This window comes from Staurois parvus, unplaced genomic scaffold, assembly GCF_062004578.1.
Source record: "Staurois parvus isolate SC_StPar_1 unplaced genomic scaffold, SC_StPar_1.0 ptg000061l, whole genome shotgun sequence".
In the NCBI taxonomy this organism is placed as follows: domain Eukaryota; kingdom Metazoa; phylum Chordata; class Amphibia; order Anura; family Ranidae; genus Staurois; species Staurois parvus.
In genome coordinates this window covers 3,385,980-3,409,059 of record NW_028317857.1, presented here as the reverse complement: position 1 = coordinate 3,409,059, position 23,080 = coordinate 3,385,980, and the positions used below count along the sequence as shown (strand labels likewise).

The 23,080-nt window shown below is 39.5% G+C and overlaps 1 protein-coding gene across 2 annotated transcripts in view; it reads left to right on the top strand.

Annotated features, from left to right (window-relative positions):
• LOC149469735 (integrin beta-1-A) overlaps positions 1–22,818 on the top strand; it is a 58,089-nt gene extending 35,271 nt beyond the window's left edge. The window contains exons 6-17 of one of the 2 annotated variants that reach the window (XM_089668694.1): positions 2,237–2,475; positions 4,069–4,224; positions 6,147–6,242; positions 6,353–6,442; positions 6,561–6,701; positions 8,671–8,873; positions 13,422–13,660; positions 14,837–15,059; positions 15,650–15,882; positions 15,985–16,151; positions 17,290–17,370; positions 20,959–22,818. In XM_089668694.1, coding sequence (XP_089524820.1) covers positions 2,237–2,475; positions 4,069–4,224; positions 6,147–6,242; positions 6,353–6,442; positions 6,561–6,701; positions 8,671–8,873; positions 13,422–13,660; positions 14,837–15,059; positions 15,650–15,882; positions 15,985–16,151; positions 17,290–17,364 — 1,862 coding nt within the window. In that variant the 3' untranslated portion in view covers positions 17,365–17,370; positions 20,959–22,818. The remainder of the gene's footprint in view (positions 1–2,236; positions 2,476–4,068; positions 4,225–6,146; positions 6,243–6,352; positions 6,443–6,560; positions 6,702–8,670; positions 8,874–13,421; positions 13,661–14,836; positions 15,060–15,649; positions 15,883–15,984; positions 16,152–17,289; positions 17,371–20,958) is intronic. The other variant, XM_089668695.1, reaches the window with a different exon arrangement.
• The last annotated feature ends 262 nt before the right edge of the window (positions 22,819–23,080 follow it).

Below are 23,080 nucleotides of genomic sequence, written 5' to 3'. Positions count from 1 at the left end.
GATTGTTTTTACATGTATTTGTAAGCTTCCTTTTATTCTCGTTACTATGGGCTTCATATGGGTGTGTGTGTGTGTGTATATAATATATATATATATATATATATATATATATATATATATATATTTTTTTTTTTTTTTTTATGTGTGTGTGTATGTATGTATGTGTGTGTATGTGTATATATATATATATATATGTATATATATATATATTTATGTATATATGTGTGTGCGCGCACTCACTATAGAAAGTCTACACACAGAAATCATTTCAGAACTTTTTCTGCCTTTTAACCTATAAACTGTACATATCAGTTGAACAACAAACTGATATCTTTTAGGTGGAGGAAAGTAAAAAATGACAATAATATGATTGCATAAGTGTGCACATCCTTAAACTAATCCTTTGTAGAAGCACCTTTTGGTTTGATTCCAGCACTCAGTCTTTTGGGGATGAGTCTATCAGCATGGTACATCTTGACTTGGCAATATTTTCCCACTCTTCCTTGCAAAAACACTCCAAATCTGTCAGATTGCAAGGGCATCTCCTGTGCACAGCCCTCTTCACATCACCCCACAGATTTTTGATCAGATTCAGGTCTGGGCTCTGGCTGGGCCATTCCGAAACTTGAATCTTCTTCTGGTGAAGCCATTCCTTTGTTGATTTGGATGTATGCTTTAGGTGGTTGTCATGCTGAAAGATGAAGTTCCTCTTTTTATGTTCAGCTTTCTAGCAGAAGACTGATGGTTTTGTGGCAATATTGACTTGTATTTGGAACTGTTCATAATGCCATCTACCTTGACTAAGGTTCCAGTTGAAGAAAAACAGCCCCAAAGCATGATGCTGCCATCACCATGCTTCGCTGTGGGTATGGTGTTCTTTTGGTGATGTGCCGTGTTGCTTTTGCACCAAACATATTTTTTGGAACTATGGCCAAAAAGTTCAACCTTGGTTTCATCAGACCAGAACACATTTTCCCACATGCTTTTGGGAGACTTCAGATGTGTTTTTGCAAAATTTAGCTGGACTTGGATATTTTTTCTTTGTAAGAAAAAGGCTTCCGTCTTGCCACTCTACCCCATAGCCCAGATATATGAAAAATACGGGAGATTGTTGTCACATGTACCACACAGCCAGTACTTGCCATATATTCCTGCAGCTCTTTTAATGTTGCTCTTGGCAGCTTCCCAGACCAGTTTTCTTCTCGTCTTTTCATCAATTTTGGAGGGACGTCCAGTTCTTTGGTAATGTCACTGTTGCGCCATATTTCTCCACTTGACTGTCTTCACGGTGTTCCATGGTATATCTCATGCTATGGAAATTCTTTTGTACCCTTCTCCTGACTGATCCCTTTTAACAATGAGATCCCTCTGATGCTTTGAAATCTTTCTGCGGACCAAGGCTTTTGCTGTAGGATGCAACTAAGAAAATGTCAGGAAAGACCTACTAGAACAGCTGAACATTTTGGGGGGTTAATCAGAGGCACTTTAAATGATGGCAGGTGTGTACTGACTCCTATTTAACATGATTGTGAATGTGATTGCTTAATTTTGAATACAGCTACATCCCCAGTTATAGGAGGGTGTGCACACTTGTGCAGCCACATTATTTTAAATGTTTGTTTACTCCCATGCAGTGATGTCCATCATAGAATCATGCCTGTTTTCAGTGCAGAGCCGTCTGAAGGCCTGAAGATCACGGGCATCCAATAAGGTGTTTCAGCCTTGTCCCTTGCACACAAAGATTTCTCCAGATTGTCGTAATCTTGATATTATGTACTGTAGATAATATATTTAAAGACTTTGCAATTTTACGTTGAACATTATTATGAAATTGTTTGACCGTTTTAAGATGCAACTTTCACAGATGGTCGAACTTCTGCCCATCTTTACTTCTGAGAAACTTTGACTCTCTAAGATGCTGTTTTTATACTCAATCATGTTACTGAGCTCTTGCCAAATTATTTTTACAGGTACTTGTATAGAGCCGTCAATTTACACATCACTTTTTTAAAATTAATATTGTGCATGTTCTCCGTTCAAACATTTGACATGTTTTCTATTGTGAATTAAATAATGGTTTATGAGATTTGCAAATCATTGCATTTGTTTTATGTCGATTTTACACAGCGTCCCAGTGTTTTTGGGTTTTAAGTTTTAGCTTGTTTTGTTTGATGTAAGTTGCCCTTTGTATGTTGAAAATTCACTAAATTTTACTTTATACTTTGTTTTGCTTCAGGTTTTGGGTCTTTTGTAGAGAAAACTGTCATGCCATATATTAGTACTACTCCTGCTAAACTCATCAACCCGTGCACCTCAGATCAGAATTGTACCAGTCCGTTCAGTTACAAGAATGTACTCAGCCTCACAAGTAATGGAAACCTTTTTAATGAACTAGTAGGCAAGCAGCAGATCTCTGGTAATCTGGATTCCCCAGAAGGTGGATTTGATGCAATTATGCAAGTCGCTGTGTGTGGTGTAAGTACTGGGAGGGCATGGTGCTCAATGGAACCAACTATTTCTGCACTTTTTTTTTTTTTTATTTTATTTTATTTAAGGAGTTTTCAGTTCAATACAACCTGACAAAAAAACATCAGTGATATACAAGCAGACACTACACATGATTTTCTATAAGTGACCCATCACTACTTCACACATATTGCTTTATTTCAGTGGTTTGAATGACATATGTATATATACAGCCCGCTGGATGTGCAGTAATGTACATACTGTATACCGCGCTGAGCCAAGCTGGCTCAAAACAAATATCCCTATGACAGATTAATCTGTCAGCCCGCTGGATGTGCGGTGTATATACAGTATACTGTGCTGAGCCAAGCGGGTTCAAAACATACCGGTACGTCCCTACTGTAATCAACCCGCTGGATGTGTGTATGTACAGTAGCTGAGGCTACATACAGTATACACTGGGCCAATCACGGAGAGCGATGTATTCTACTAATGAATACAAAACCTGCTCAGATTGGCTGAGGTTGTGACATCATCAGCCCGCCTCTCTGACTTAGCCAATCCGAGCAGGCTTTGTATTCATTAGTAGAATACATCGCTCGCCTTGATTGGCCCAGTGTATACTGTATGTAGCCACAGCTATCGTACATACACGCATCCAGCGGGCTGATTACCGTAGGGATGTACCAGTACGTTTTGAAACCGATTGGCTCAGCGCAGTATATTGTATATACCGCACATCCAGCGGGCTGACAGATTAATCTGTCATAGGGACATTTGTTTTGAGCCAGCTTGGCTCAGCGCGGTATACTGTATGTACAGTATTACCAAACATCCAGCCAGCTTGACCCAAACGAACTCAAGGTTCACATTTTATACCCCGCGTATAAGACGACCCCCAATTTTTGGGGTATATTTATTTTTAAGTATAAAAAGTAGTCTTATACGCTGGAAAATATGTTATCGCTGCGTCGTCAAGAGCTGGAAAATTTATTTTGGGTTGTTTTTTGGTGGTAGGTTATGATAGAAACACAGCTAAATTTACTATTTTGGCCAGTTTTCCTTTGATAATACAAAAGAAAAATCAGATCTACATTACCATTTACCACGCAATGAAAGCCCAATTTGTCCCGAAAAAAAACAAGGTATAATCCACCTGGATGTACAAAGTAGTTGTGATAATGTGTACGGTTTTATGAACACAGGTCAAAGTTGCAAGATTGTGCTTAGGCATTAAGATTTGTTTTACCCTTAGGCGTGAAGGGGTTAAGAAGTGTTATCGGCTCGCCCAATTCCCTACAGAGCTACAGAACACCCCCACCCCCCTTCATGTCAAGGTGATAAATCTCATATAATCCCATTCTAACTTGTGCCATATGTACTGATTTTAGACAGTGCTGTGCACTTGTACATCAACACCATACTATATAAAAGAATGGCACTGGTAATCCTATTTGCGGTCATTTGACCTAGCTATATTGCTGTGGTGGCATTGCTAATCAAAAGGAGGATGTGGCAATTTTATGTTTCTATAAGCATTTGAGCATTGCTTTTTTTCTGTCATGAAAACAGGTCCTTCATGCTGTAGTGTTTTTATTTTAGGAACACATTGGATGGAGGAATGTCACACGTTTGTTGGTGTTTTCTACTGATGCTGGCTTCCATTTTGCTGGTGATGGCAAGTTAGGAGGAATCGTTCTGCCAAATGATGGGAAATGTCACATGCGAGACAATATGTACACAATGAGCCATTATTATGTGAGTCTGCAATTGTCGTTTTTGATAATTTTTCTTATCTTAGACTACATTAAGTTGGATCCTACATTTTGTAAGACTTTAATTATAAATCTTAGAAAAATTGTATATATTTGATATTTGTTATTGCTCTGTCTCGGATATAATTAATTGGTAATTAAAAACTTTTACTGCGGGCGGGTGGCACATGCAAGCTGGATCACGTACACCATCTAGCCTATACAGGTTTAGGAGTATTGTAGCATTTCCTGTAATCACATGGGCATTGTGAAAAGGAAAAAAAAAAAAAAACACACACACACACACACACACACACACACAATATTGGCACCCCCACATTTTTGTCAGATAATGCACCACTTCACCCAGGAAATTGTTTAAGCATTCTCATGTTTATTTCTTTTGTTTGTGTTGGTATGACACAAAAAAGTAGAGAAAATTAAAGCCAAATCTGGCACATTCCACGCAAAAACCCAAAAATGGACTGGATACAATTATTGGCGTCTAATTGGAAATAATTGCATTCCAAGTTTGTGATGTTCCTGTAATTTGTAATTAAACTCAACTGTATCAACACGTGCTGACAATATAGGAATCAAAATGGCAACCAGTTAAAATGTTGAAAAATTGGCTTTTCTGTTGTGTGTCTCTGTGTGCCATATGCAGCATGGAGAAGAATTGTCTGAGGATTTGAGAACAAAAATTGTGGAAAAGCATGGGCAATCTCAAGGTTACAAGGCCGTCTCCAGAGATCCTAATGTTCCTGTGTACACTGTGTGCAACATTGTCAAGAAGTTTAAAGCGGATGGCACTGTAACTAATCTCTCTAGACGTGGATGAAAGAGAAAAAATTTATCAAAGATTGCAACAAAGGTACCCTTCCAATCTGAGAGACCTGGAGCAGTTGGTGAAAGAAGAGCGGTCCAAAATTCCAGGAGAGAGGTGTAAGAAACTAATTGGTTACAGGAAGCTTTTGATTTCAGTTATTTTTCCCAAGGGGTGTGCTACCAAATATTAAGTTGAGGGTGACAATTTTGTCCGTTCTATTATCAGGGTTTCGCGTGGAATGTGTCAGATTTGGCTTTTTGTCTCCCCACTTTTTTGTCTCATACCAATACAAACAAAAGAAGATGAGAATGCCTAAACATTTTATAATTGCAACAATTTTCTGGAAGAAATGATGCATTATCTGACAGAAATGCAGGGGTACCAATTTTTGGCCATAACTGTGTGTCTATGTATAGGTGTGTGTAGAATTTTTTTTTTTTTGGTCATAACTGTGTGTGTTAAAGGGTTACTAAACCCGGGACCCTGCATTCACTATATCTGGTCTCCCACAGTACACACAACATGGAAGTGCAATTATTTTAGTAAATATAAACTGCTAAATACCTTTTTTCATCAGCAGTATATTGCATATCTGATTTCAATCAGTGTCCAGCCGAGCACATGTTAAAGCTTGTAGGAGACTTTTTCATTCTGCTCTAGGGGAATGCAGGACCCCTGACTTCTGTCTGGACAGTGCTGATTGTCCCTGTGCTGCACTCTCCAAAGAAAGAAATTTAAAAAAAAAAAACCTCTCCAGCAATACACACCAAACTGAGCATGTGCAGAGTGTCTCCACACGCTGTGTGTTGTCAGGGGATAAGAGGGGACACTGGAAGAAGGGGGGGATCAGAGAAGTCAGGATCAAACATAGTTTTTACACAGTGCAGAGGATTAACCCCTTAAGTTCCACAGTAAGTATATTAAGCATGCTTTACTGCATATACAGACTGATTTTACTATTGTGGGTTTAGTAACTATATATATATATATATATATATATATATATCTCGGTGTTTTTTTTTTTTTAATATATATCCTATTACAGGTGTTGCCCAAATACAAGATACTTTAATACGGTTTCATACTTACATTCACAGGATTACCCCTCAATCGCTCATTTGGTCCAGAAGCTCAGTGAAAACAACATACAAACAATCTTTGCTGTTACTGAGGAATTTCAGCCTGTTTACAAGGTATATAAAGTGTGTGCGTTGTTGTTGGGTTTTTTTTTTGTTTCCCAGACAATTACCCCACTAATATAGTTATTTTGTAAAACTGTTAAAGTGTTTCTTCTCATTTCTAGGAGCTGAAAAACCTTATCCCAAAATCAGCTGTGGGAACTCTGTCTTCAAACTCTAGTAATGTAATTCAGCTGATCATTGATTCCTACAACGTAAGTACGCACTTCTGACAATGGCCAGATAATGATCTCGGCTCCTGTCTGCTTCCTGTTTCAAAGCTTTGTTCTTCATATGTAAAAATATATATATATTTTTTTCTTTTTAATCCAGTCACTGTCTTCAGAGCTTATTCTAGAAAACAGCAAATTGCCAGAAGGTGTCACAATCAATTATAAGTCATTCTGTAAGAACGGAGTGATTGGAACAGGAGAGAATGGAAGGAAGTGCTCCAATATCTCTCTGGGAGATCAAGTAAGTATTTGCAGTTTAACTTATGCTCGTTGTATGTCATTTTCTTATATCTGAACTTCAGGCAGACTTCTAAATGGACAAGTGATATACAGTGGGGATCGAAAATTTGGGCACCCCAGCTAAAAATTTGTATTAATGTGCATAAAGAAGCCAAGGAAAGATGGAAAAATCTCCAAAAGGCATCAAATTACAGATTAGACATTCTTATAATATGTCAACAAAAGTTAGCTTTTATTTCCATCATTTACACTTTCAAAATAACAGAAAACAAAAAAATGGCGTCTGCAAAAGTTTAGACACCCTGCAGAGTTAATATCTTGTACTGCCCCCTTTAGCAAGTATCACAGCTTGTAAACGCTTTTTGTAGCCAGCCAAGAGTCTTTCAATTCTTGTTTGAGGTATCTTTGCCCATTCTTCCTTACAAAAGTCTTCCTGTTCTTTCAGATTTCTGGGCTGTCTGTCACGCACTGCTCTTTTAAGGTCTATTCATAGATTTTCAATTATGTTGAGGTCAGGAGATTGTGAAGGCCATGGCAAAACCTTCAGTTTACGCCTCTTGATGTAATCCCCTGTGGATTTCGAGGTGTGTTTAGGATCATTATCCATTTCCCAAACCACACCCTACCTTCCCCGCTGAAGAAGGGACTCATGTAGCAGGGGACCAGGGCTGGCGCCAGGGTCGATCTTAAGGGAGAGTGGAGAGTCCACCTGGAGGGAGACAGGTGAGGGGTGATCATCTGATAGCGGACAGCTGACCATGGCAGGGAGAGGGAAGAGCTCACATACACACATTGTTGAAATGGGGGAATTCCAGCACACAATATCTGCCGATCTCTCCCCAATCTTGATTGTTGCCTAGCGCAGCACAAAAACAAAATGCACCATTGGGAAGGAGGAAGTCAGATTTAAGGCAGATTACATGACATATACATTATCTCCTATAAAGTTAAATATTTTTTACTTTAATGCATTCCTTGCATTAAGGTAAAAAAAGTTTAGGCATTGGTATCCCCCTTTTACTGTTTTTTCCCTCTTCTACTTACCTGAGCCCTTATATTTTTTCATTATAAATATTTATTGGTTTTCAATCAGATATAATTAACAAACATTTTCTTCATTAAATAATCATTATATTCCTCATAATTTATTTAATTCCCACAACCCTGATTCCCTCCTAAGCCCCTCCCCGCCCACACCCATCCCCATATCCCCCCTCCCCCCTCCATCCCATCCCACTCTGCCTTTTCTTTTCTATTTCAAGAGAGAGAGAACAAATAAATATATAGCACTATCCTTTTCTTTCTAAAACTCATTTCTAAAATACATTATTCGTCAAGAGGTGTAAATCAACTATATTTCACTTTCTGTCTAAATTCTTCCCATTTTCCCCACTTTTTATGGTACATCTCCATCCCGTCTGTGTGTATAATAAAGTCTTTCCATCTCACATAACTGATTAGTTCTGATCAACCAATCTTCTTCCGTCGGCACCCTTTTATCCCCCTTTTTACTGTTTTTTTTTTTTTTTTTTTCCCTCTTCTACTTACCTGAGCCCTTATATGATCCAGCAAGGTGCACGTCTGCAGCTCTTCTTTCTCCTCGCTTCCTGGTCTCACTGGCTTTGCTGAAGTCAATGGTTCCTGCTGCTGTCAATCAAAGCCAGTGATGAGGGAGCAAGGGGTGGGGCCGAGTCCTGCTTTCTGTATCAAGCACCTTTCTATGGGGGCACTTGGCAGAGGGAAGGAGCCAGGAGCTTTGGTGGAAGACCCAAGAGGAGCATTGGTGCCGCTCTGTGCAATTCCATTTCACATAGCAGGTAAGTATAAAACTGTTTTAAAAAAGGGGAAAAAAAAGCATTTACAATCACTTTAATGTACACTAAAATATCTGCATCATAGTGTGATATTTGGATATTTTTTGTTTGGCCACATAGTATTAGCTGAAATTTTTTTTTTTTTTGTTTTTTTAGGTTGAATTTGAGATCAGCTTAACTGCTCACAAGTGCCCCAAAAAGGAACAAACTGAGCCCATTAAAATTAAGCCATTGGGATTTACTGAGGAAGTTGAGATTTTTCTGAAATTTATCTGTGAATGTGATTGTCAACAGTCGGGAACGCCTGACAGCCCAGAATGTCATTTTGGCAATGGTACATTTGAATGTGGAGCCTGCAGGTACTTGTTTTTGGCTGTACTTGATCTACACGATGAAACTATAATGATCCATTCACAATAATTTACGCTTTTATATGTGTTATGTGCACTGTGGGAATGGCAGTACCAGATTCTGTGGGGACTGATTACCAAGTATTATGCCTTCGTACGTACTTGTACAGTACATCACTGCAACACATGATATTTCCCCATATTTTACCTATTTTAAAATGCTTAAAGTAGAGACAAAATACCTGTTGGACTTCCAAAATCCTGTGTTCATCTAAATTCATCTAGCGTTCTAATAACAGTGCCTTTGCGACACTGAACTGTCAAGTAGTTGTCTGTCCTGCCCATCTTTCAGCTAGACAACAGAACACCTCCCCCTCTCCTTATCTGTATAGCATGGAGGTGTATTCTAGTTCTGTGGTAGAGAACACTGCTTTGGATTTTAGGGCAGCAGAAGCAGCGTTGTCAGCTCACTATAGGAAGTTAGGACTTTATCAGGTTACAGGCAGGGTCAATTAGAATTTTTGGTGCTTGCAGCATTAATAAAGAGCCAAAATATGGGGAGATATGCATGTCTTCCAGTGATGTACTGAATGTTTTGTTTCCTCATTTTTTCAGACTTTAAGAGACATTTATCAAGACTGCCTTGTTTGAGGTTTCTAATCTGTTCTTTTATAACACAAGTTAGAAATGTATTTTATTTTCTGTACGCAGTTTGTTTTATAAATAAGCTGCTATGAAAAAGAACATCTATGCTCCTTACCACTTCTGTTCTAAGATGTGTCTGAGGTTACATTACATTTTGTCACTATATCACAGTTGCATCACAAAAAAGGAGAGACAAACAGTTGCTAACTTAACCACACTATTGTAAAACTGTCACTTTATTTTCAAAACAGACCCAAATAACTTTTTTTTTTTTGTGCACAAATTGCACTCCAGTTGATTTGCAATCTCTTTAATAGGCATCCTGCAAACCCTTTGCATGTTTTAGCTGTTATTTAATTTCCCCCTTATTTAATGTAATCACTTAATGTGATCCTGACTGACAGGTGTGTCAGGTCATCTGGTCTCAAGGTGTGTGACCCAGTCCCAGGAATTCATTAAAGCTCTCATACCACTTCTGACAGTAGTTCTAATTAAAAGGTATGCGCTAATAACAAACTTATACAAAGGTGTATATCATCATCCAAAAAACAGTGTTTTAAATAAATAATTATAGTGTCCAAACATAAATTAGTGTCCAAAAAATATATATCTTCAGTGACTTGAACCAATTGTGAAAAATCCACCACCAAAGGAGATTAAATGAACTCACCAGAGCTAATGGCTGGTCAGATTATAAACCAGCAACAGTGCTTGTGCTCTGGGAGCAATGAACCCGATGTCCAAATAGATATGGTGATGTTTCAGATACTTCCAGATAATAATAATCACAGACAAACAACTTTGCAGCCCAAGTTCTTATGATGAACTTCTCCACTCTTTCTCATACCTCCATGAGAGCATGCAGTACACTCAGGGACAAAAAAGAGAACATAATGGTGCAATACGTTTTTTTCATTTATCTCTTTAATAAAAAAGGTATAAGGAAACTCACAAACAAGGTGTCCAACAGACACCAGCTTCAATCGCAAAAAAGGGTTGAGATACAGTTAACGCTCTCCGCGGATCTCTCCCATACAGCACAGAACAGCAAGGCTCTCTAACGTGCACATCGAGTAGGCCACGCCCAACCGGTTTTGTCACACCGATGTCATCAAGGGGCGCTCCAAAGCAAACAGTAGTTCGCTTTGGAGCTACCCTTATTCAAGCAAGCGTTTGTGCTAGCTTTCCTAATGTTATCTACGTGTGTGCCAAATTGAGGTTTTTCTAACTACAGCCACTTTAAGAAGCTGCCACTATGTCAGCAAAAGAATTACCGCCAATTCGCAGGTTAGGAAACTGGGAGGTAATTAAGACCCAATTCTAAGCTCAGAGTAGACATGTCTGTGCTGGGAGGCTGTCATTAATCGAACAGCTTCCCAGACAGTATTGTATCCTCAGCCCCATTCAGCTGTCAGCCCAGAGATTTTCGAAAAGGTGTATGCAGACAAGGACCGGGGATACTGGTAGTGTCATCACCCAGATATGGTAATGGCCACATTTGTGCAATGACTAACTTCACTGGGTGGGTGGAACCTGATAGAGAGCTGAGACTAGTTCCACATCATGTCCATCCTACTTTTGATTGAACGTGGATAGCAGTGGGCTAATTCAAAAGTCACTATTGTACTGAATAGTTGCCATGGATGTTCCCACTGCTGTGTGCGGTCAATCAGCAAGGCAGACTTGACCTGAAGCTAGTCTCTCAGTTCCCATCAGGCTCTGCCCACCCCTACTGCAAAACTCCTTGGCCATGCACCTGTCAGCGTGACAGGAGGAGTGGCCAGATAGGGAGGGAGCGCACGGAGGAAGAAGTGTTCAGTATAGTCATTCTGACCACGCTGCCAAGTACCGACAGACTTGTGTACCATCTGTGACCAGTATATGGATTGGCTGCAGTTTTGGTGTGGTGGCCAAATCGAATTCTGAAAGATGTTTACAACACCCTTTATGAATTCCCACAAGGGAGATACCAGGCCTGTAATAGATCAAATAAGATCAGACTTCAGATGAGCTTTATAAAAGGCTGGTGCAAAATTTCTGTTTAGGTAGGTTAGTTTTAAGGAGGCTGAGAGATATCTGCAGAAATGTATATCAAAGTAGTTTGATCAGTTAACCTATGCAGCGCTACTAAACAGGTTTTTTTTTTTTTTTTTTTTTTTTTTTTTACAGCATCGTTGAAATACTCTGTTGGCCATGTTATAGATGCACTTATCAATTATTAGACAGGATCCCTTTTTCCTTTCAGAACAGCTTGGTATTGATTTAACAAAGTGCTGATTTTATTTACAGATTTTTAGTCCATGCTGACTAGATGGCATCATGCAGTCTTTCAAATCTGTTGACCACATTTTTTATGTGGCAAACCACCCATTTCCTCTTCATCCCAAGTGTGCTTTGTCATGGGTGTGAAATAGGTGATGCATTGCTTTGCGACATTAGAACATTGTTGGTTTGAACACAAGATTCATTCACGTGGTCAGAAACCATTTTTAAATTACACTTTGGCATTCAGATAATTGATATTTTTTGTACTGTTATTTTCACACACTGTTAGAGTACCACCAGCCTCAACCATTTACCAAAACATGATGGATCCCTAGATTTACTTTTAATTTGGCAGATTCCAACAAACAGGCTTCCAAAGTTGTACACCTTGGATTTTAAGTGTCTTACCATGCTTTGAATATTATTGTCCTCTGTGTTGCTTTATAAAACATGCCAGTAGTCTTGAGAGGTAATAATTACAGCAAATTTTAATTGTCTATTGGTTTGACTTCACTTCTTGTTACCAGGAAGCTTTTGTTTATTTTCAGGTTTCCACAGCAGTCTAACTTTGCAACTTTAAATAGTTTTTGTGGTTTCCCTTATTGCTTGCTGACAACTGGGGGGATCATTTTGAGGGTTTATTCAATGTATTGAAGCTGTGTGCTGTCCAGTTTACTGCCACTGGAAACATAATGGCTGCTGGATTTGTTCTAACCTTACTGTAATATTCAGCTTTGCACTAAAGCCGCTTTGCAAGACCAGCAGTAAATGAGTTGAGATTGACTTTTTTTTTTGTGCTTAATAAACCCCACCAATGTAATGGCTGATAAATTGTAAAGCTGGAAATACGCAGTTTTATTTTCCATTCAGCCTGTAAAAAATTCAAATGAATTCCTTCATCCATGCCACACAGTGCAGATAGATGAATCTCCCACTGTGCATATTGCATTTTAACACCGTTTTGCCAGCTGTCAAAATACCCAAACCATGCCTACATCTTATTGGTGAACGCAGTAGCCATCTTGAGAGAGGTTCTGTATATCGACCGCTGTTATTGAGTGGACACACTACTACTCTACTAAGGAGATATGCGATTTTAATTACCTTTTGCTTGTAAGCACATTTCTATTAAATAGATCCATTTATAATACATATTACACTATATGGCTTTTGTTCTTGACCAATGTTATGATGCCCTATAAGATTGGAACTTTGAGCAGTGCTGGATGAGGGGAGCCACTTTTATCTATACTAGTGGATGGTATAGTCCGGGAAGGACTTATTTGGAAGATCATGTTTCGTGGATTTTTACTATGGAATGAGATCTGAAGTTATGCACAAGCATTTTTAGGGCACACGTGGATATTGAAGGAGTGATTCCATGTCGGTAGGGCAATTGGGAGTATGAATTTTGATTTATAATTTGAGAAGTTCACAGACTCTGAGAAGGTTTAATTAGGCGCTGTTTGGCTGACAATTTTCCATGGCTCCTTCAGTACATCTGTATCTTTTTATTATTTATTTGGAAGTGCAGAGCTAAAGTTATACTTCCGAAATCTCTAGAAGTGCAGGTTTTAGGTTACGGAGGAATAAATAGGTTATTTTCAGTGTATGTTGGCTTTTCACACGGGTTTCCTTTATTTTCAGATGCAACGAGGGTCGTATTGGAAAACAGTGCGAATGCAGCACAGAGCAAGTTAGCAGTGAAGACATGGATGCTCAGTGTAGAAAGGAGAATAGCTCAGAGATCTGCAGTAACAATGGAGACTGTATCTGTGGCCAGTGTGTATGTAAGAAGAGGGAAAATCCTAATGAGGTCTACTCTGGAAAATACTGTGACTGCGACAATTTCAATTGTGACCGATCCAATGGGTTGCTTTGTGGAGGTAAGTGCAACACTATATTCAGAAACCCAAGGAAAGAACAATGCTGGATACTTAATGATGTATTAAATCCAAAATAAAACGTTTATTGCCGCTGTGAATGTGAGTGAGGTGAGTGTGGGGGCCATTCAATTTTATCAATTCCTTCACCCTCCAGGAACTGCCTGCATACTCTTGCCACATGAGGCCGTGCATTGCCGTGCACCAGGAGGAAACCAGGACCCACTGCACCAGCGTAGGTTCTGACAGTGGGTCTAAGGATTTCATCCTGATACCAAATGGCAGTCAGCATGCCATTGTCTAGCCTGTAGAGGTCTGTGCAACCCTCCATGGATATGCCTCCAATGGCAAGTGCCAATCGAACTCTATGGTGCCGGGCAGTGAGCCCAGGGCCAACTAGAGGATGTCGGGCCCTCAGGCCACCCTCATGAAGTCTGTTTCTGATTGTTTGGTCAGAGACATTTACACCAGTGGCCTACTGGGGGTCATTTTTTTTTAGGGTTCTGGCAGTGCTCATCCTGTTCCTCCTTGCACAATGGAGCAGATACTGGTCCTGCGGATGGGTTAAGGACCTTCCATGCCACTGTCTAGCTCTCCTAGAGTAGCTGCCTGTCTCCTGAAATCTCCTCCATGCTCTTGAGACTGTGCTGGGAGACGCAGCAAACCTTCCGGCAATGGCACGTATTGATGTGCCATCCTGGAGGAGTTTGACTGCCTGTGCAACCTCTGTAGGGTCCAGGTATCTCCTCATGCTACCAGTAGTGTCACTGACCCTAGCCAAATGCAAAACTAGTGAAAAACAGTCAGAAAAGATGAGTAGGGAAAAAGGTGTCAGTGGCATCTACTTGTAGAACCATTCTTGTTTTGGGGGTCATCCCATTGTTGCCCATCTAGTGCACCTGTTAATAATTTCATTAACACCAAAGCAGCTTAAACTCTGCTACTTAACTGACAAGATTGATATTCCAGGAGTTAAATTGACTTGATGCTATACTCTGATTAAAAAGTGTTTCTTTAAATTTTTTGAGCAGTGTTTATTTCTTTGAGAAAAAGCCCAACTACAGAAGAGTGCATGCTCAAAGACCCTGCTGCCAGGCAGCCTGCAATTTGACTTGCACTTCAGGATACAGAGGCACTTTCGAAACCGGATTCTTCCCTAAAGCATGTCTTTTGTTACAGGTAATGGAGTCTGCAAATGCAGAGTTTGCGAATGTTTCCCCAATTTTTCTGGTAGTGCTTGTGATTGCTCGGAGGATAAATCAACATGCATAGCATCTAATGGTCAGCTATGTAATGGAAGAGGAAATTGTGAATGTGGAAGGTGTAAATGTACAGACCCCAAATTCCAGGGACAGACGTGTGAGATGTGCCAGACTTGTGTTGGTGTTTGTGCGGAACACAAGTAAGTATTAAGAAGTAACACATTTCTCCTGTACAGGAAGTAAAAAAATGAACTTTAGTTCAGTTAAATCATTGTTTACACTACTTTTTATCTCTGACACAAGTCTCTGGTCCAAAAGTATATTGCATAGGGCTTGTAAATATGTGCAAAATTAAGCCTTTTTGGTGGTAACATCACCATTTGCCCACAATTACCTACTTCTCTGTGCCTTTCACCTCCACTATTGATTGTAATGACACTACGGTTTTTAACATATGTTGTCACCACTGAGGTTAAGTGTCCTATATACATACATTTTGGCTTCACACTGTTCTATTTAAAGTGGAGAACCAAGGCTTTAGAAATGCAAGGTCATGCCTGTAAGTCAGATGTTACAGGTGAACTGAGAGACTTCCTCCAGTTTGATGTGAGGGTTATACAGGTGCACCTTCATCGACCACTTTGTTTTTTTTGTTTTTTTTTTAATCCACTGTCACATCTTCCTTTTCTTATTTTTTTCTTCATTAGTTATTTTAGCTTGTCTCTTTAACAGTTGTTTTTGCTAATGCCTGTTTGTCTTTTTTTTTTTTTTTTTTTTTTTTTTAACCCAGGGAATGTGTTCAGTGCAGAGCATTCCATAAAGGAGAGAAACAAGACCGGTGTGATAGCCATTGTTCACATTTCAATCTTACTATGGTGGACAGCCGTGACAAGTTACCTCAACCAGGACAGGAAGACGCTCTCACACACTGCAAAGAGAAAGATGTAGACGATTGTTGGTTCTACTATACCTACTCTGTAAATTCTAACTCTGAGGTGCATGTGCATGTTGTGAAAGACCCAGGTAATGTATTCTTAGCAGAGTTGTCGTCCGTCCCCCCCCCCCCCCCATTCCCATATAAAGTAAGCAGCTAATGAGGATGCATATACTGATTTTCTGTTTTAGAGTGTCCCAGTGGCCCTGAAATCGTTCCCATCGTTGCTGGTGTGGTGGCTGGAATTGTACTCATTGGACTGGCACTGTTGCTTATATGGAAGCTTCTAATGATTATTCATGACAGAAGAGAGTTTGCCAAATTTGAAAAGGAGAAAATGAATGCCAAATGGGATGCTGTAAGTATTGTATTATAACTAGTATATTGTAGTATAAGCAGTGTATGTAGATTTTTCCTCACTCTTTTGAATTTAAGAAAATGCCCTATTTTTGAAAAATGGTCACACTCAAAAAATAGAGGGAAGTGTATGACTCAGGCCAGCTCCACAGCCATCTGTGCTTAGACAGGATAGGAAGCTCTAATGCCATAGATAACCATATATCTCAGAGGGATTCTGCCATGGGAGGAAAGTAAATCAGTGCTTGAAGTTTCCATACAAAGTAGTTTCAGTTGGGATGGAAGCAATGAATCTTATTTGTGAACTTGCTGTAAATTCCTAAAAGTTGCACAAGGTGTGTGTTCCCTTTCACATGTGATTGAAGCATCAAGTATTCTGTATGGCATGTGACTTTTGGCCATAGAATTTCAGTACTCTATGGAATAGTAACACATTTTTCCCAGAAGGACATCTTTTTTTTTTTTTTTTTTTTTTTTTTTTTTTTTTTTTTTTGAACTTCTATAATTCCTCATTTAGAAGGCATTAGCCGCTGCACTGGGTGATATGTATCTACTGAAGCTGGCTATTCTGTGGGTAGCTTCAATTGAACATCACTCAGCAACTGAGCTATACATCTCTGGAGTTGTTCTGGCAGGCTTCACTGAGTGCCGTTCATTTAATCCTACTAATAAAACGGCTATGGAGAGCATTTCAGTAGCTGTTGTAGACTGACTTGTGTGTAAGCCAGTTGGTTACACCAACCAGCACCCTCCACAGCATTTTTGGTGGAATTGTTTGTTGATTAATTAGTGATAAAGTTAATAAGACGTAGATTATGGCTTACTTACCTGTAGGCAGCAGTACTGAAGACTGGAGGACATCTGAAACTGTCTTTCCTCCCAGGACATTTGTGTCCATCTTCAGTAGTCAGTTTGTTCCTATACTTGAGAACAGCAGTGTAGAGAGCTTACAGCTGGAATATCGCTAATTTCTGGTAGCTGCTAGCCTTTCCAGATACTATAGACCAGAAATTTCTAAATTTCTTTCCACAAAGCTGTCCAGTTAGATGTGTTTCAGATTTCACGTGCATTTCATTCACTGTCCAGACTTCTGTCAGACTGTATGTATGAACCTTATCTCTGTGGATTCCTTTCTCCAGCAAGAGAATCCTATTTACAAGAGTCCTATTAATAATTTCAAGAACCCAAACTATGGACGCAAAGCTGCTCTCTGATTCTCAGTTTGTATTTCCTTTTTTCTTTCCTCTGTCTGCTTCTTTCATGCATGCACCTTGTCCTGCCTCTTAACACTGTCGTGTGCTGGAAACTGCAGTGTGAAGTGTTCCTGTATACAAGTGATCGGACACTGGTGGTTTAAATGCGACTAAAGAATAGTTAAACCCTTCAACCAAACTCTTTTAATCTGTAAGGAGGTGAAAAAAGTAGTTATCCAAATGTTTAATGTATATTTTCTCCACATAAACATGTAGATCTGACTGCCCATTAAAGTGGCACTAAGAGGTTGGGACACATAGGTGGACCATGTCACACTGGTGATTCTACCATTGAGAAGATTTCAACCGTGACAGGATTCTTGAAATTAAACTGCCACTCTTTCTATTAAAAGTTGCTCTCACTGGCTAAAATGCTACAGAGCTCAGATCACAGAAGTGTTTTAGCAATTCTGGTATTGGAAATTTTTCTCCGGCAACAGAAGCACTAGCAGGACACTGGCTCAGTGCTGCCAGGGGTTCTTTGGGAAGTTATCTTTTCATTAACATTTTCTTAATTTTCGTTTTATCTGCTGCCGCAACTGCTTAAGGCCCCCTGACACCATTATCATTTGAAATAAAAGAATTCATTTAGTGAATTGTATTATGTACAGTTGTGTTCAAAATAATAGCAGTCAGACATCACTAACCTGATCAATCACTGTTTTTGGTAGAAATGATATTTCTCCATGGCAAATAATTTACTAGCAGGTGTAGTAGAGTAATAGAAATCCAACAGACCCAACAGTCATGACATGCATGCTGCTGATTCTGTGTAATTGAATCACTAATTGAAAGGGGCATGTTCAAAATAATAGCAGTGTGGAGTTCTATTAGTGAGGTCATTCATTCTTTGAAAAACAGGTGGCAATTATTGCCATTTTTTAAGGAAGGAAGGCAGCAAATGTTGTACCTGCTGGTTACAGTGCATTTCTCTCTGAAATTCTGAGGAAAATGGGTCGTTCCAGACATTGTTCGGAAGAACAGCGTTCCTTGATTAAAAAGTTGATTGGAGAGGGGAAAACATATAAAGAAGTGCAGAAAATGATAGGCTGCTCAGCTAAAATGATCGCAGATGCTTTAAAATGGCAACCAAAACCTGAAAGACGTGGAAGAAAGCGAAAAACTACCATTCGAATGGATAGAAGAATAGCCAAAATGGCAAGGACTCAGCCAACAATCAGCTCCAGGAAGATCAAAGAAGGTCTAAAGTTACCTGTGAGTACTGTTACAATTAGAAGACGCCTATGTGAAGCCAAGCTATCTGCAAGAAGCCCCCGCAAAGTCCCACTGTTGAAAAAAAAGACGTGCTGAAGAGGTTACAATTTGCCAAAGAGCACATTGACTGGCCTAAAGAGAAATGGCGCAACATTTTGTGGACTGATGATAGTAAGATTGTTCTTTTTGGGTCTAGTGGCCGGAGACAGTTTGTCAGACGACCCCCAAACACTGAATTCAAGCCACAGTACACTGTGAAGACAGTGAAGCATGGTTGCGCAAGCATCATGATATGGGGATGTTTCTCATACTACGGTGTTGGGCCTATTTATCGCATACCAGGGATCATGGATCAGTTTGAATACATCAGAATACTTGAAGAGGTCATGCTGCCTTATGCTGAAGAGGAAATGCCCTTGAAATGGGTGTTCCAACAAGACAACGACCCCAAACACACCAGTAAATGTGCAACATCTTGGTTCCAGACCAACAAGATTGACGTTATGGAGTGGCCAGCCCAATCCCCGGATCTTAATCCAATAGAAAACTTGTGGGGTGACATCAAAAATGCAGTTTGAGGCAAAACCAAGAAATAGAGAAGAACTGTGGAATGTAGTCCAATCATCCTGGGCTGGAATACCTGTTCACAGGGGCCAGAAGTTTGTTGACTCCATGCAACACAGATGTACAGCAGTTCTCAGAAACAGTGCTTATACAACGAAATATTAATTGATTCAAAGGAAAGCAAAATCTTCAAACATTTTTCAGTTTATATAGTGAATGTTTGAGTTTGTAAAGAATACAACACAAATTTGATATATTTTTCTTCATGTATTGATTTGGAATAGAATGTGTAGTGTTCCCAATGCATTTGTGTGTATGGAAATAAAAGCTATTAGAAGGATTTTGAGCTTTGTTCACTTTTTTCAACTCACTGCTATTATTTTGAACACCACTGTATTTAATGCACACAGTATAGAGTATACAAAAGCGGTGTTTTTCACTATTCTGATTCTTTACATATGAACTGTCTGCCTGGTGTCAAGATCAGACTTTTTAAAGCAGAACTCTTTAAATAATCAGCGCTTTTAAAAAATATACTGGTTTGTAAAGGGGTAAAGTCCAATGAGTTTTGTCACCTTATGGACTTATCTCTGCTTTATTATTTAGTTTTACTGAGCACCATGAGTGCAGCTCTTGCTATACTTCCAGCACTCTGACAGGAGGGATGCAGTCTGTCCACCCCTTAGCTGTCCATTCACAAAATACTGGAATACTAGTTCACATAATACAAAGCCTTCTGTGACTGGACAAGAGGTGGGGAGGGGCAGGCAGAATGGCTGCAAGCAGCTCTGCAATTGCTGCATTGGAGACCTGAAGGTCTGGAGTCGGAGTGCAAGAATCCATAGTGATAGCTGTACTTCTGGTACTCAGTAAACATCTAAATAGTAAATAAACGAAGTTCACTACACCTAGTTGAACTTAATCCTTTATAGGCCAACCAAGGTTTGCAATTCCTTGAGTTCAGCTTTAAAGTTTTTATAAAGCTGAAGGGTTGCTCAGATTACTGAATTCCATGCAGTAAGGTAAAAAAACTTTCAGCATGCAGCCTCCCCTGCAGGCCCAACTAAATACATACCTGAGCCCGATCTAATCCAGCAGTGTGCATGAGAGCCGAGGCTCTCTCCTCGTTGACTCAGGTACAGCAGCAGGAACCATTGGCTGCCCCTGCTGTCAATCATAGCCAGTGATTGGGGGGGGGGTGCAGCCGTGCCCAGTTCTGTGTATCTTATGGACACAAAGAGCAGGGCTCAGGAGCACTCGGCCGGGGGGGGAGGGAGGAGGGGGGGGGGCAGAGTTCCGGCATGGGACCCCAACAGAGGATACTTGGGGCTGCTCTTTGCAAAACCCTTGCAAAAAGCATGTAAGTGTACATGTTTGTTATTTTAATTAAAAAAAAAAAAAAAAAAAAACAAGCTTTAGAATCACTTTAAACACGTTTTAGACGTAAGAGATATAACTTTTGAGAGATGAGTTTGCATTTTATTCAGGAACTGATTTATCCTAAAGAAATGTATGGCACCCTATAGTAATGAGTTTACTCTAACAGCTGTGCTTTGTGTTTCTTTTTTGCAGTCACGTGGTGGGATGAGGCACTGTGTGTAGTTTTGTGTTTTGGCTTCATTTTAACTCTATAAAAAAAGGCTGTTTTGTTTTTTTTTTTTCCACGGGAATGGTTTGATTTATATCCGTTTCCCTCTGTATATACTGTTTTATTTATACACTTTTTATTTTCTAGTAAGGCCTTGTCCTAACTTTCTTTTTTCACTCTCTTTCCAGGGTGAAAACCCCATCTACAAGAGTGCGGTAACAACAGTGGTGAATCCAAAATATGAGGGAAAATGAAAGTGATGACTCTTGTGTATGGTCTGGCAGGCTGTATGCAAAATAGCGTCTTTGTTTTTGTTCTGAACCCACCACCGATATCTGATGGGTGAATCTGCAGCAATTTACTGAAGCATTACAGTGTTTGACATTCAGATTTTCAAAATGTACAGTTAATGTAAAAAAAAAAAAAAATCATTCATGTCAGGTTTTCAAGAAAATGTAACTTGTGCCATTGGACTGTTAAAACAGTTTAGACCGGGTAGAGGTTCATTGTCATTGAAGGTCACATTGTGCCTTTTTGACCTCCTACCTCTGTGCAAGCAGATAATTTTTCTTTCTTTTTTTTTTTTTGTTTTTTTTTTTGTTCTTGGGTTGTAATTACAGGGTTTTCCAATGCAAGTATTACACTTCTGCTTCACAGGGAAAATCAGGGTTGGAATTTACAGACTAGCCAATATTAGTGTGACGCATACCTCAGACTTCAGCATGATCAGCAAGTTTTGGATGGTGTAATGTAGGTTAGCGTTTGTAAGATTAATATCGGATGAATCGAAGTGCAAATGAGGGGGGGAGCAAAATATTCCTAAATGAATGGATGCCATAAATGGTCTTGGTGCATGCCTCTGTAAATGGTAAATTCCAGCTCTGTAGGAATTGCTGCCTGAATTTAAGGGCAATGGCACATTTGTGTGGCACTGCAGTTTCCATCCTTCTGTCCTGTTTGCTGCATTAAAATAATGGCAAAGGAAATGTCATGGGACAAACACAACAGTTGCCATTGCTGACCACCTCCGCTTCTATTGCCTGTCTGTCTTGCTGACCCTGCAATAAGCATACAAGGTCACTGACACAATAATAAAGCCAGGAGATGGGCAGTTTGCATTTTCAGAAGGATATGCTAGGTTTGTTTACCAGTAAAAGTACATTGGCCTCTCTTCTTAGACCTCCTGACCTATTTTCTACAATAACTCCCACCCCAGCTTTCTTATTTACCAAGATATCCGTAACCTGTCCGAAGCAGCGGCTATATCTGCTGAGGTCAACCACAAACCTTTTCAATACTAGCCACAATTTGGGTAGTGCCGCAGCTTAGGGGAGGGGGTGTTATAAAATGAGGTAGCAGGTCTAGGAATAGTGGGTTAATGTGCTTTTATTTAACGTAAACTTGTACTCTAAACTCTGCACATTTATGTGGTCAGGGGTGTACACGGTGCCTAAACTTGGGACTTAAAATGACCACGGTGTGACCTTCATGCCCAAGTGACAAGTGTGTACACAGATTATCCCTGTAGTTTTTTCCTCTGGAAAAAAGAATGTGGTTTCTGGTTTTATTTACTTTAATCCATTGATTCCTAGGATGATCTATGCATACAAGATGGATGCTGCAGTCTCTACACAAGTGCGTACTTACCTTTTTAATACCCAGCCAAAAATCTCACAGTGGATTGTTTGTTTAAAGGCCTTAAGTAAAGTCAGAGTATGTTTGTTTTTAAATCAAGTGCTTCCTTGTCTTCTTAATCATTTAGTGTCTCTTTGCATTTCATCAGAATTTCACCTGAAGCTGTAAAATGTACAGACATGTCCTTTAGGTTGCTTACACTGTGACCATTTCATTATACAGCCTTCTCACAGCTCCATCTACATTTCGTGCCATATGGTTTCATTGTATTTTAGCCTCAAACCATTTTGTTTTGCCTGTGTTTCATGTTCGTCACAATCTTGTTTTTAAGTGCCTTTTTATTTTAGCAGGTGTTCACTTTTTACAAAACTGTTAACTGAAGTTATTTATTAAATAAAACTACTTTAAAACTTCCCCGTCTTACATTGTTGTTGTTTTGGATAAGTTGACATAAGCATATTAAGACCATTGGATGGAATTTTTCTTTACAGTTTGCTTTGAACTCCATAGAAAGTCAACGTATAATCAGTATAAATACAAGATCTTGTAAGTTCTATGTTTAACCACCATGACACCAGTATCCTACACCCCTTTCATTTTAAGTCCCCCCCTATCATTGTTGGTCAGTGGCATATTAAACCGCCCACCATAATGTGTGCTCAGCAGCACTTAAAC